This window comes from Haliotis asinina, chromosome 1 (genome assembly GCF_037392515.1).
Source record: "Haliotis asinina isolate JCU_RB_2024 chromosome 1, JCU_Hal_asi_v2, whole genome shotgun sequence".
In the NCBI taxonomy this organism is placed as follows: Eukaryota; Metazoa; Mollusca; class Gastropoda; order Lepetellida; family Haliotidae; genus Haliotis; species Haliotis asinina.
Window position 1 is genome coordinate 94,202,251 of NC_090280.1, and position 14,063 is coordinate 94,216,313.

The 14,063-nt window shown below is 39.7% G+C and overlaps 1 protein-coding gene across 1 annotated transcript; it reads left to right on the forward strand.

Annotated features, from left to right (window-relative positions):
• Window positions 1-644: 644 nt before the first annotated feature.
• On the forward strand, window positions 645-13,353 carry LOC137255673 (replication protein A 70 kDa DNA-binding subunit-like). Its single transcript, XM_067793157.1, has 17 exons — window positions 645-816; window positions 1,329-1,376; window positions 1,956-2,034; window positions 3,441-3,549; window positions 4,291-4,397; window positions 4,697-4,720; window positions 4,998-5,066; window positions 5,704-5,839; window positions 6,599-6,963; window positions 7,372-7,511; window positions 7,992-8,061; window positions 8,518-8,664; window positions 9,220-9,347; window positions 9,967-10,080; window positions 11,251-11,358; window positions 11,717-11,803; window positions 12,644-13,353. Exons 1-17 carry the CDS (start codon window positions 784-786, stop codon window positions 12,743-12,745), a joined length of 1,866 nt encoding a protein of 621 aa, XP_067649258.1. The 5' UTR covers window positions 645-783; the 3' UTR covers window positions 12,746-13,353.
• The last annotated feature ends 710 nt before the right edge of the window (window positions 13,354-14,063 follow it).

Here is a 14,063-nt window from a genome sequence, read left to right on the forward strand (position 1 = left end):
TGTAATCCCAATTAACCTGTGCTATATCTGACTACTTTCTAAAGGACAGTGTGTATTTAAACAGTTGATAAATGTTCAATGTTGAGCTTAAAGAGTTTTCTCATAAAATCACCACATTAAAGCTAAAGAACCTATCACCATTCAATGAAAATTAGCTAGTGATCAACATCACGAATATCAGCTTACGCAATTACGATGCAGTAACATGTGTCAACCAAGTCAACGAGCCTGACCATCCGATCCCGCTAGTTGCCTCTTACGACAACATTGTTGCTGAAGATTAATTCTAACCTAGATCTTCATAGTTCTGATTCTTTATATTATTTTCAAGAATTCGTATATACTTGCATGTACGTGGTGCCATTTATTAATTCCTATCCATACTGGTAATTTCTAATGCACCTGTTATATTTCGTTTTGTTGTAAACTGTTCGTATGGTGTTGACATTGAGGTTCCTGTCGAAAGATTGTAATAAGTCATACATTCATTGGTGCGTTGTTGGCAGTATGTTTTACGCTTACAAATATTGAATACGTATACCAAAAGTAATTAGCGATATAGCTAATGAAAGATTACACACCTTATTTTCGCATATGAATATTTTACTGTTCCAAAATCCATCATCTCACGTACACTTATAGACAGTTTCGAAGAAGGTAGTGTCGTTATAGGACAGGAAGTTGCAATGTTTGGACATGCGTAATGGTGTTTCCAAATTTATTTGGCGCCATTTAGTGTGTGTCAGCAAAACAATCTCCTAGGGACGGAAAAAATAGAAGAAAATGCCTCCTCAACTTTCTTCCGGATCCATCGAGGTATTTAATTGGGAAAGACATTAATCCTGTTGAGTTGTGATCTGGCGACATCGCTGAGTCTTAATGAATTTACTTATTTGTCGATCTCATGTCAATTTCATTTTGGTAAGATTTAGTCATTAACAGAAACCTAGCCGAGAGCCGCTCTCGGCTAACCGAAACCAACTCGTATGTTGCAGTGTGATTGTATGAATATATTTGGTCAGTGAGATTTGTTGTCACTAGTGTATTTAAAGAGTTTTACTTGGATGAAAGTAATGACATTAGTTCTGTAATGTTTGTATTCTTTGCAGTAATTCTCAAATATACAAGACTGTATCTAGTTCATGAAAACTCAACAGTAACAGAATTTGGTATTCCTTGTCAGACTAGTCCATGTAGTCTAAGTACCACATGGACTAGTTGATTAGTGCCTTAGTAAAGGGTGAGGCTTTGTTAATACAAGGACAGGTTGACAGTTCCAGCCCTGGCCCGTTGACAAATAATCACACCTTATTTTACATTTTTTTCAGGAAATCATCGCTGGGAACTCACCTGATAATCCAATACTTCAGATAATGGTAAGTATTATCTAGATATTTATTTCCCCTGGTGTCATATGTATTTCGTATCACAGTTTGTCTTGATCAGTGTAACAATGACAGAGATTTTGCTTTTTCTGTGTAGCACAGGTAACATCAGGGATTCTAACCTACACCTTGAGTCGGGCACATGTAGCTAGAAGACAAGGTCAACAATCTAACCCACAGCCACCACAGCTTTTACTAAAAAGAGACCCATGCAGGTCCATGTTAGAATTGATCTTCATTGAATGCTTGTCGTGAGAGGCGACTGAAGGGATATGGTGGTCAGGCTCTCTGACTTAGTTGAAACATGTCATCATATCCCTATTGCGTAGATCGATGCTAATGACATCCATCACTAGATTGTCTGGTTCAGATTCAGTAATTTACTGACTGCCACCTTATAGCTAGAATTATACTGAGTTCAGCATAAAACTAAATTTACCCTCTCACCCTTTCCTTACCCGTAATAATAAATTATCAGCATGGTCATTGTGAAATTAAATATTTGCACAGTCAGGGTTACAAGTTTGGTACTACATGTATCATAATGTGTTACCATGGTTACTCTTGCAGAGTTCCAAGAAAATCTCAGCAGGTGGAGGTGCGGACAGATATCGGTTGCTGTTGTCAGATGGGAAACACAGCTACTCTCGTATGTATTGTGTGTCTTGTGTAGGAGTACTAGGACTGTTGCAATAACTTACATGTTTTTAGAACAAGCCATGTCCCTTCATTTCGTTATTCAATATCACTGTTACAAAATATTCTTATGTTTTAATTTGAATGTTTTCGTTATTTATCAAAGCCAGATGTGCATAGTGATAGAGTAAAGCAGGATAGTAGTCAACACTCTTGTATATTCCTATGCATTTTGAGGGGTGGTGGGGTAGTTTAGTGGTTAAAGCGTTCACTTGTCCTGCCGAAAACCCGGGTTTGATCCCCCAGATTGGTACGATTGTGATGTTACTGGAATATTGCTAAACGCCCCGTAAAACCATACTCACTCACTCACTCACTCAGTCACTAAATATCACCATCATAATGCGTCAGGGAATTTGTTTTGATACTGTGCAAAGCCATGAATAATGCATCAACTGTTGAGTTGTATTTGTATTCATTACCCAGTATTCATATTGATTACCTACTGTTTATGATACATATCGACCCGTGAAGGTCTGGGATAGAATAGGCCTTCAGCAACACATGCTTGCCATGTAAGGCGACTATGATTGTCGTAAGAGGCTGGTAGCGGGATCGGTTGGTCAGGCTCACTGACTTCTTTGACACGTCATCGGTTCCCAGTTGTGTTGTTGACCACTGTATTGTCTGGTCCAGACTTGATTATGTACAGACTGCTGTCATATAGCTGGAATATTGCTGAGTGCGGCGTAAAATTATACTCACTCACTATGACACTTGTCAGGTTGTTGGGATAGCTTAGTTGCTCACTCACTCACTCACTCACTCACTCACTCACTCACTCACTCACTCACTCACTCACTCACTCACTCACTCACTCACTCACTCACTCACTCACTCACTCACTCACTCACTCAAATTCAATTCAATTGTTGCAGCCCTACCAGTATGTATCTTTCACAGATTTACACTTAGGTTGTTGGGTTGTGTAGTCTACTGGTTAAAGCGTTAGCTTATTATGACAAAGACCTAGAATCAGTTTCCAGATGGTTAGTATGAAGCCTATTTGTATGTTATCCTGTGATATTGCTGGAATATTGGTCAAAGTGGCAATAGCCTTAGTAAGTTTGTGATACAAGATACAAGACTAGTGGCTACAGTGGATGACTGAGATGGTTTGGGAGTGAGTGGTTTTACACAGTATTCCAGTGATATCATGGCAAGGGACCCTAGAATTAGTCGAACACTTATATCACTCGGCACCACCTCAGACTGAGGTAGACGCGATATAGACTTCAGTGATACATTGATAGTGGAAATTATGTTGTGACATTGTAATGAGCGAAAAATGAAATTTGGATGTGAAATGTTAGTGATGACAATTGTGTTTAAACATGCACCTGTTTTATGTGTTCCAAGATGCCATGCTGGCGACACAGTTGAACGATTTGATGGAACAAAATGAGATTGACAACTTAAGTGTCGTTCAGGTCAACAAGTACCTGTGTAACACCCTACAAGGTGACAGGTGAGACTGCCATTATCGTGTATATTAATCAGTTTGACAGTGCATCTTTTTATATGTCTTCATAAGAGTTGCAAATATCGGCATTTCATAATGAATTTTTTGCTTTTTGCATACATATGCACACATACTTCAAAAGTACACACCTTTCGAACAAAATTCAGGTTTGAAGTACTTTTTTGATGTTACGTAACCTTATAATATAGCAACATTTTAGGTAGCCGAATATCAGGGTTAGCATTGGCTATCAGCCAAGTGTTGTGGAATGTGAGGTAAAAGTTTATTTTAATATTTTAATTAGTGTAGTATGATAGCATCTTTTTGTTGGGAAATTCTGAGTGCAAAGGTAAAACACAAAGTGTAAGATTTAATGGTTAAGTGCTGTGACTATGTGCCCCAGTCCATCCAGCTGTCAAATGGGTACCTCGTTAGGATGAGAGAGCCACAATAAACTCAGTGCGCCTAGTGGCAGCAAGAGTTTTATACTCCCCAGGGAGTTGAGATTGAAATACGATGTGCTGTTGAGAAAAATACCTAGCGCCTAGAGAAATTGCCTTGCAGTTTGATTTGTGCGCTATACAAGAACACTTATTATTATTATTATTATTAATAATAAACAGAAACAGGGTCGACACGATGTGCTGTTAAAACGCAATAACAAGATGAAATGATGCTGTGTATGTTTGTTGTAATTGCTTCTTGAAATCCCTTGACACAGTCACACGGTTTTGATTTCTCCTTCAGACGAGTTATGATCCTGCTGGATGTGAAGGTTGTGAAGAAGGGGTCAGAGGTAGGAGAGAGGATTGGAAATCCTGTACCTTACAAACCTGGCCAAGAGAACACTGCACGTAAGCTGAAATGTTTCTGTCAAACTCTTCAAAAGGGAGTCATGGGATAGCATAGTGGTTAAAGCATTTGCTCATCAAATTAAAGAACTGGGTTCAATTCCCCACATAGGTGCAATGTCTGGTGTGTTCTCCCTTCAAGACCCCATGATATTGCCGGCATGTGATAAAAGCAGTGTACGACCAAACTCTCATATCCAACTGTTTCTGTTAGATGTTGAGTTGACCCGTTGCGTCCGTTTAAAAAGTTGTGATGGTCTAGTCTGCACTGATGATTTGTTTTCTTTATTTCCATGTAACAGCACAGCAGAACGGGCAGACTGCAGGTAAGCAAAACATTGCAGTTTTCACATGATGAGATATAGCTCATCTTAGTTGACTGTAATCGTTAACCATTATATAATTGTCCAGAGGTGTCCAGCTAAGTGGTCTGACTGGCTGACTTTGTAGATGACAGTGTGGACTGTTTTGTCCAGGCAAGATTATCTACAGACTGTTGCCATATAAACATACAGCCAACAAGCAGTTTGATTTAGCTCTATGGTGGCTATGGTTTTTTATGACATAGTGATAGTATTACTAAAATGTCTGTTTTCCTTCCAGTTTCTAATGGACCGGCCCAAGTGAACGGTGTCAGCAGTTCATCCAGTAACCAGTCTCCATACAACAGAAGTGAGTATGCCCATAACGGTTGTGGTCACGTCAGTCCAGGGGGTGTACTTCATCATGCAGTGATTATGACTCTATGTTGAAGATACTGATTTTTGGGTGCTTGTAAAATATTTGGAATTTATATTTTCACCTGCTCAGAGGTCTATATTCAGCTCTGAATTGAGAAACAGTCTGACAAAAGTTTAAAAATTTGGGTGCGTATGTCTGTACTTTGTGATAGTATTAAGTAATGGCTTTGTTCACTAGAGTAGGTTTATGTTTGGTTCTGGTACTCTCATGAATTGATTTTATATTACACCAGAATTTAACTTAGATAAAAACGCTTTAAAGAGAGTGTCAGACGTGAACCAAATAATTTTGACTGGTTAAGAATCATGGATTAATGCATGATGTGAGTTTTTATTTTTGACACACTAAAAAATAGCACAACCCATGCCCATTCCATTCACCACACACAAACAACCCCACATCCTTGCCTTCACCCTTGCTCTCATCGCTGTTGCCCTTCTCTTTGCCTCTCCTTGTCCTCAGACTTGTCTCACTTTCAGCTTGGCATGTATTGTGATGAAAGTGTTGCTTGGACTTCGGGAAGAATGAAATTATGTAAAGACATTCTATATTCGTTTGTACGTTTCAGCTCTCAACACAAATCGATCCCCACAGAAACCATCTGGGGGTGCCAGCAACTACAGTATCCGGGGTGGATCTGGCCCATCCACCCCTGGGTCATCTCGAGTCCACACTATTGCAAGTCTCACTCCCTACCAGAACAGGTGAGTCAGGGTTCACTGTTCATGATGACGATTCAAGTTAGAATTCATCCTCGATAGTCTCAATGGTATCTATTACGATTACACTCAACTATACCCTGGATGCATCTATGGCTCAACCTGAGAATGTTATTACCTCCCTTTGCTGGCTGTGCTTACTTACTATAGGCAATTAGCTAAGCTGTTACAACCGGTCTTGCCAATGTCAACAAAGATGGTGGTTGCAAGTGCAGAGGTTTGTTCACAGTGCAACCCAGATTTTGGGGAAATCATACAGACAAACTGACAGGTCCAAAACTTGAAAGATATATATGTTCGAGAGCTCCTACCTCCTCTTTCAGAGTACCTCTGCATCACTTTGTTGCCGAGTTAATCGGTTAGATAATTTAAGAAAGGGTAATTGAGTTGTGATTGGTACACACACCTTCCCAGTGGAGATGCATTATTTGAGACAATAGACAGCCAAAGGAGGAAGTAAAATCATCCACCCAAGCCGTAGATAAATCCAGGTTATGGTGGAGTGTTATAGCGTAAACCCTGGAGATTATCATGGCCATTCATCAGTTATACTTGATTGTCATCAAAGGCGGCTTACCATAGATGTTAATTGATGCTTATGATGTCAGTCGCTGGATTAGCAGGTCCAGGCATTCATTTACAGAAAGCTGTCATATAGCTGGAAAACCGGTTACTATGGCAGTAAACAAACATGGCATAAACATTTGTTCCCCCTCTATGAATATTGCTGTATTTATTTACCAGGTGGCGGATCAGGGCTCGGGTTACACAGAAGTCTGGGATCCGGACGTGGAGCAATTCGCGTGGCGAGGGAAAACTCTTCAGTGTGAACTTCCTGGACGAGTCAGGGGAAATCCGAGCTACAGGATTTAATGAAGCTGTCGACAGATTCTATGAACTCCTGGAAGTGAACAAGGTCTACTATGTCAGTCGTGCTACACTCAAGACAGCCAACAAGCAGTACTCAAATGTTCAGAATGACTACGAGATGACCTTCAACCCCGACTCCCAGATTGAAATCTGTAACGAGGAATGCAACCTCCCAACCATGACCTTTGAATTTGTCAAGATAAATGAACTGGAAAAACATCAGTCAAATGCTATTATAGGTGAGGAATAGAAATTTGTGTTGAATCAATTTCATTTTGATGAAATACTTGTTATTCAGTTATCAAAAGTGTTGCATTGTTTCATTCTCAGTCTTAAGTCTTGTGGCCAAACTAATCTTGAGAAATGTTTTAGAGTTATGATTCACAAATGCTGCCTGTTGTTCAAGATTTTCACTTGTCCTCACCACAAATAAGTAGTCGCTGGCTAGCAGACCAGCATGAATTTGATTACCCACACTTGTTACTATTGCTTTGGCTGGGTAAATAACGTTAGAAAATAAATTCCAATTTCCGTGCGTGTCCTCAGTATCTAAATTTGCTGGTGTATGGCTACAGGGTCTTCAAGGCAATCAATCCAGTGATTGTAAGAACATTTATACAGTGCAGCATCTGTTACTATGGTTACAGATGTAGTGGGCGTGGTTAAGGTGTGCCAGGATCTCTCCACTGTAGTTGGACGTCAAAGTCAGAAGGAGATCACAAAACGAGATCTACAGATCGTCGACCAATCAGGGATGGGAGTCAACCTCACTCTGTGGGGAAACGATGTAAGTACGGAAATATAAACAATGTCCAAATAGACCAGGGCTTCCTTTCATGAAGCACTAAGGTGATTGTAAGTCTTTAATATAATCTTAGTGCAGTGTTAAAGAATGACAGTTCAGGAAAGGTTGCTTTGTGAGTGGAGCCTCAGTTCTGTCTCACCCACGTGCTTCTCACCATGCATAAGTTGTAGTACTACTTTCCTAATGTAAAATGGTGTAAAATGTTGCCTCTTTAGTAGTAATACAATGTGTGAGATTTATGTGGACCTGCACTGAGGTTGATGTTCAGCCCCAAGTCCGAAGAAACTGTTGGTAAAACATTATCAGTCAGGTGAGGTTGATTTAGATTACATATACATCTATATCCTGAATTTTTTAATCATTTAACTGAATGTTTGTTATGTTGCAGTACTAACTGCTTTGAGGAGATGATGAGCATTTTACTCTTGAACATTAACTACAAGTCAGTATCTTCCATTTCAGGCCCAGAACTTCGATGGCAGTGGCAGTCCAGTGATAGCTGTGAAAGGTGCAAGGCTGTCAGACTATGGAGGTAGGTCATATGTCATTCTCAGCATTGTTTTTGGAAGGTACCGTCTATTGATAGAGTGGTGGGGTAGCCGAGTGGTTAAAGTGTTCACTGGTCACACTGAAGACCCAGGTTTGATTCCCTACATGGTTACAATGTGTAAAGCCCATTTCTGGTGTTCTCAGCCATGATTTTGTTGGAATGTTGCTTCAAGCAGCATAAAACAGCATAATAACTGAGGTTTCACAGTAATTTGAATCTCATCATGGCTGAACTTATTGCTGATGTTGAATAATCAATAATTCTCTTATCTTGTTGATGGTGTGTCAGTGATGGTCTGTATCTTTGTTCATAATATCAATCACAGGATTGTCTGGTCCAGACTTGAATATTTCTTATGCTTGTAGCTGGAATGTTGCAGTGTGCCGTATGAAATAACATACAAACAAGTTACATGCTCAATGCTTTGTTTTCTTGCAGGGCGATCTCTGTCTGTGCTAGCCAGCAGTCAGCTTATCGTTAACCCAGATATACGAGAAGCACACATGCTGCGGGGCTGGTTTGATCGAGATGGACAAAACATGGCCTTTGACAGTTACCGCAATGAGGGAGGCAGTGGTGGGGCAGGTGAGAGCATGTCATCAACATCAGCTTGATCAGAGTCATATTGTCATCATCATAGAAATAATGTAAAACCTTACTGTTTCAATTTTCATTGATAGCAGTAGTGCCACAATCGTTAACAGAAAATGTCCCAGTTTAATTATATTGAATTAGACCTATGAAGAAATCTGGGTTGAAATCTTCATTAACCCATGCTTGTCGTAAGAAGCATTAGCAGGATCGGGTGATCAGGCTTGCTGACATGGTTGATACATTTATCGTATCCCAATTATGTAGATCGAAAATTGTGCTGTTGATCTATGGGGTAGCCTAGGGTTATAGTGTTCGTAATTATGCCGAAGACCTGGGTTGATACCCCATATGGGTACAAAGTGTGAAGCTCATTTCTGGTATACCCTGCTGTGATATTGCTGGAAAATTGGTAAAACTTAAGTCAAGGAGTACAGGCGTTTGACTAAACTGGGAATTTGTCGTAAGTTACATGTTGGAGTCTTATCTTTTACTGGCTGGCCGATATTACCTAGTAAATCAAGTCCATAGTTTCTCTGATTCACTTAGGCATGGCCACAAACTGGAAGACATTCCAGCAGGTCAAGATGGACAGCTCCGCCTCTGTGGACAAGGCAGACTACTTCACCAGCAAGGGCACTGTTGTTTTCATGAAGAAAGACAACTGCATGTACAAGGTAGGGGCACAATTACCCACATGCTAATAAAAACCCACAGTTGATTAAACTGAGAGGCCACAGTTGTCCTGTTAGAGGAATTTGTTAGCTTTAACCAGGGACTACAGTTAACACCAACGTGGGGTCATAGTTAATTGTAACACGGTACCTTGCATGGAGCCGTGGGTAATCCATATGTGGGATACACATGAATAATCACATGAGAAAAGGCCTTCAGCAACCCCAGGCAACGAAGTTTTTTTTGAGTGGATGTGATTCCCCCCCAAAGTGTACAACGAATGTGACGAGAATAAGACTGAATATTTGCTGTTGCAAGTTCCTGTTAGGGGGGAAATTATTGGACATAATTTACAGAGACCGCAGAATACAGCGTGGTCTGAGCCACCACCATTTCCTTCGGATTCTGTAAGCAATTAAGCATGAGTCAGGATAAGGGAAAATGTGTAATTTTCTGAATAAAATTGATATTTTACACTTATCCTGACTCGTGGCGAAAACCCTCCCAGCCGGCCCTCACAGGCACGCTGAATGCTCATATTCTCGTGTCAGGCGATTAAAGGAGACTGAAGTATCATGGCGGTCAGCTGACCATGTCCCACAGTTGTCTTCCCTGTTTCAGGCTTGCCCCACAGAACAGTGTAACAAGAAGCTGGTGGACCAGGGCAATGGCTTGTACCGCTGTGAAAAGTGTGCTCGTGAGTTCCCCAACTACAAGTGGAGGATGATCCTCAATGTAAGTTGTTGCAGGGTATGAATCAAATTCAGTTGTTCATCTCTCTTCGTGTGAGATGTGTTTGGAGGGGAAGCTTGTAGTGATTTCATAAGCATGTTTGTTATAGACATGGTTTAGTAGACTTAAGTTACAGCTTGGTGAAAAGATTGGTAATTTTGGAATAATGATAGGAAGAATTATTAACGATTTTCAATATGAAGTGAGCTTTTGTGATAAAACACAAAGGAAGTTTTTTATCACCCTGGCATGTAATGCGGGGGGATATAGTCGACGCCTCTGTCCGTCCGTCCCCCTGTCCGTCTGTAATCATTTTGTTTCCGGAGCATAACTCAGAAACCGTTCAATCTTTTAAGACCAAACTTGATAGATATAGTAGTCTCAGCCTATGGTTGTGCCTTTTGCTATTTACAGATTTTTGGCATTTATATTTTTTTTGTTTTTCCATGGAATATTTTGGTGTTAGTCTTCGTTTCCAGAGCAGAACTCAAACACTGTTCAATATGTTTCTGCAAAACTTGCTAGATATATCAATCAGCACCTAAAGTGATGCCTTTTGCTATGTACAGGTTTTTGTGATTTATTATTTTCTCGCTTTCCATGGAAACGTTTCGGACATAGTCTCAAAAGTGAGAGGTGTGTTTCATTTCCAGATCAGATCTCGAAAACTTCTTAATAGCTGTTAGTAAAACTTTCTAGATATGTGTGGCAGACCCCAGAGTGGTGCCTTTTGGATTTTAAAGGTTTTTGTGATGTATTATTTTCTTGGTTTCCATGGAAACGTTTCTGACTTAGTCTCAAAATGGCGGTGTGGGCTTCGTTCCCAGAGCACAACTCGAAAACCATTTCATATCTTTCAACAGATCTTGGCAGATATATGAAATTGTGACTTTGCTGGTTACAGATATATGGCATTTATAATTTCCGTGACTTCCATGGAAACAATTCAAACTTAGTCTAAAAAACACAATGAGTAACTCTCAGATTATTTGTCCTTTCAGACATGTGGGGCCGGGTGGGGATGTCATCTTCTGATGACTCTTGTTTTTAGACCTGTGATATTTATCGACAGGGGGCTGTACTTTAGTGGAAAACCAGCACTGAGCATTTTAGTTAGCATGTCTGTGCTGAATTGACCAATGTTTAGCAGTTGCTGACTTGACTATTTCCCAGGCAAATCTTGCGGACTACTCGGACAATCAGTGGGCCACATGCTTCCAGGATTCCGCCGAGGTCCTCCTGGGAGTAAAAGCTGATGAGCTGGGAAGTCTCCGCGACACAGTAAGTAGTTTACTGATCACATTGATACATTTACATCTGGAACTTCCCTATAACCAGCAGTCTGTGCTGTTGTAAGAGGCGAGGACTGGTTGTGAGTTGATAGTCATTTTACCATCAGTGTAGATCTTTATTCACGGTAAGTTTCAGACCTTCCTGTAGTCGCTGGCAAAGACTATGACAACTTGATATAGTAGTTACTTCCCTTTGTTTCGTTTTGGTGATTGTGAGGAAAGTGGCAGACCTGGATATTGCCAGCAGTATTTTATTCATTTCTTGATTATAATGATGAGCCTCGCATTTTCTGCTACTACTCAATTAAAATCACGATAGTAAATTGTAATCTTTGTCATTGTTTCAGAATGAAGCCAGTTTTGACCAGGTTTTCCAGGATGCCCTGTTCAAGTCATACATCTTTAAATTCCGTGCCAAGATGGAAATGTACAATGTAAGCACTTCCGATAATCTAATTAAAGCATTTCCCAATAAAAAGGTCACAGTCACTATCCGTGTGATGCGTCTGATGTACAGAATTTCCTCCCATCTCACCAGCTTAAGTGCTGAACTAGTGTGTGGGTGTTTTTTTTAATGCAGTAAGTTGTCTTCATGTTACTGACATCTCTTAGTAAGACTTAAATTCAGAGAAACATTGGGATAAAAGTTCAGTAACCTATGGATTTCTGGCGTAGATTTGATCATTTATCAACCGCCATCCCTTTATGGAAATGTTCTTTTGAATTGTGTAGATCAGTGCCATTGTTAAACTCTGTTGTCAGATACAGGCTTGGTTGTGTATCGGATGACATTAAGTTACAAGGGGGTGTATACTGCCATGCCAGAGCCAAAAGCTATAAATATACAACGCAAAAGTGAAGCGTGCCGGCCATATCACACTTGTTAGAGTGGTAGTCAGTATATGCGATCTGGCCCTGATTTCTTGAAACAAACTAAATTTGAGAAAGCACAGAATTTTTTTTTTTTTTTTTCAGAATGAACTGAAATTTATATTACACTCAAAACACATTAGAGAATTTGAATTTGTTGAAAAATTTATTTAAGTTTGTATTTATCTTTTGTATGTTGAAAATACAGTTGAGTTAAAAATTCAGATGTTTCAATTTGTCAAACTCAGTTTGAAATTTCGGTAAAAGTATAAGTTTCTTTCGAGAAATCAGGGCCTGGTCTACAAGCGTCAAGCAATCATTTTTAGGAGATTAGGCCTTCCTCTAAATGCATTGTGTAAACACATATTCAGGTTGAGTACCTATTGATTATTGTCTGTTCTCAGGATGAGCAGCGCCTGAAGACAGTATGTATGTCAGCGACGCCAATTGATTGGACAGAATATGGGAAGAGGCTGATTGACGAAATTAACAAATTAGCGGGCTGAACCAAGAAGCCTTAAAACCACAATTTTACACTTTTCATATGGAGCAATTTGGAGGACCCATCAAAGCGCTTCTGTCAAAACTCCAAGCATGATTCTTAGAGAGGATAAGTTATCACTTGCAAGTGATAGAAGCAGTGAAATCTCATGGACTGAACCATTTTTGGAAATCGCAGAAAATTGTTTCCATGGTTACTGCAACAGATCCATCTTGAGGACTGTTTTTGACAGGCTTTGTGGACTGTATATAAGACCAAGTGTTCTTGAACGTATTGCCAGTGTATATAGCTGTGTATAGATTGAAAGAAGTATTCAAATGACTGTTTTGTTAATTTAAAAGTGCTCATGTACTTCTGTCAAATTGCAAAACTTTGTGATGAGAAATGTGGACCCTTAAAGTACTGTTTTTGTAAAACTCCTAGTGCTACTCATGTTAGAAAACAGAAATTCATTCAGTGAAATCTAGACTTGTTTTATTAACAAAACTAGTTTAAAGACTTTTCTGGAGATATTCTTCACAAATTGTTAATGGGAAGAAGCCAAGGTGCTTTGAGTATCATCCTTTCTTTATGATGTATCCATTAGGTGGGGAATAAAAACAAGAACTCGCAGATCATAGTTGTGTTGTGGTGTAAGCGGAGTACAAACATGTCACTTGCAGGTCCTATTACCATGCATGGACAGGAATGAATGAAGTTTTTGAAGTCATTCCAAACTTCAGATTGTTGTTTAAATCATGGTCAGTCGTGTTGATGTTTTGTGGTTTGATAGTACTGTTCCATGTCTGTGACATCACTTTCTTCCCACCTTAGTGGGGGGTGGGGTAGCCCAAAGACCTGGTTTAGTTCATCAGTGAAGCCAATTTGTGGTGTTCCCCCGTGGTGATAATGCAGGAATATTGCTAAAAACAATGTATAACATACTCCCTCAATTTTCTCATGTGATGTTATGAAATTGGAATACCCTTTTTATGCTTCATTTAACCCAGTTGATTCCAATACCCATCAATGGTATATTAGCAAAATAAAAAAAACAAAACATGCACACCTACAATGATTATATCTTACCTCAAAGATCAGTGAGGACATTCTTCAGTTTTATCTACTCAAGCTATCAACAAACATTGATTTTTCTGGTCGAGACCCTGAGTCTATGATCAAGTGTATAGTGTCTGAATGGAGAGAAGACCTTTGGTGGTTCAATGTTTGAGTTTGTCATTCTTTACGAAAATGGCAGCATGAGACTAAAAGTCACTCAAGTCTGTGAAACTGGTACTTTTAACTCAGTCATTTAACAGAAGGGACAGGTTGGCTTTGTCCTT

Coding starts and splice junctions, on each gene's coding strand:
- LOC137255673 (XM_067793157.1), top strand. CDS start 784: ATGCCTCCTCAACTTTCTTCCGGATCCATCGAG. Junction 6,964..7,371: donor TCAGTCAAATGCTATTATAG/GTGAGGAATAGA, acceptor CTATGGTTACAG/ATGTAGTGGGCGTGGTTAAG. Junction 11,359..11,716: donor TGGGAAGTCTCCGCGACACA/GTAAGTAGTTTA, acceptor TCATTGTTTCAG/AATGAAGCCAGTTTTGACCA.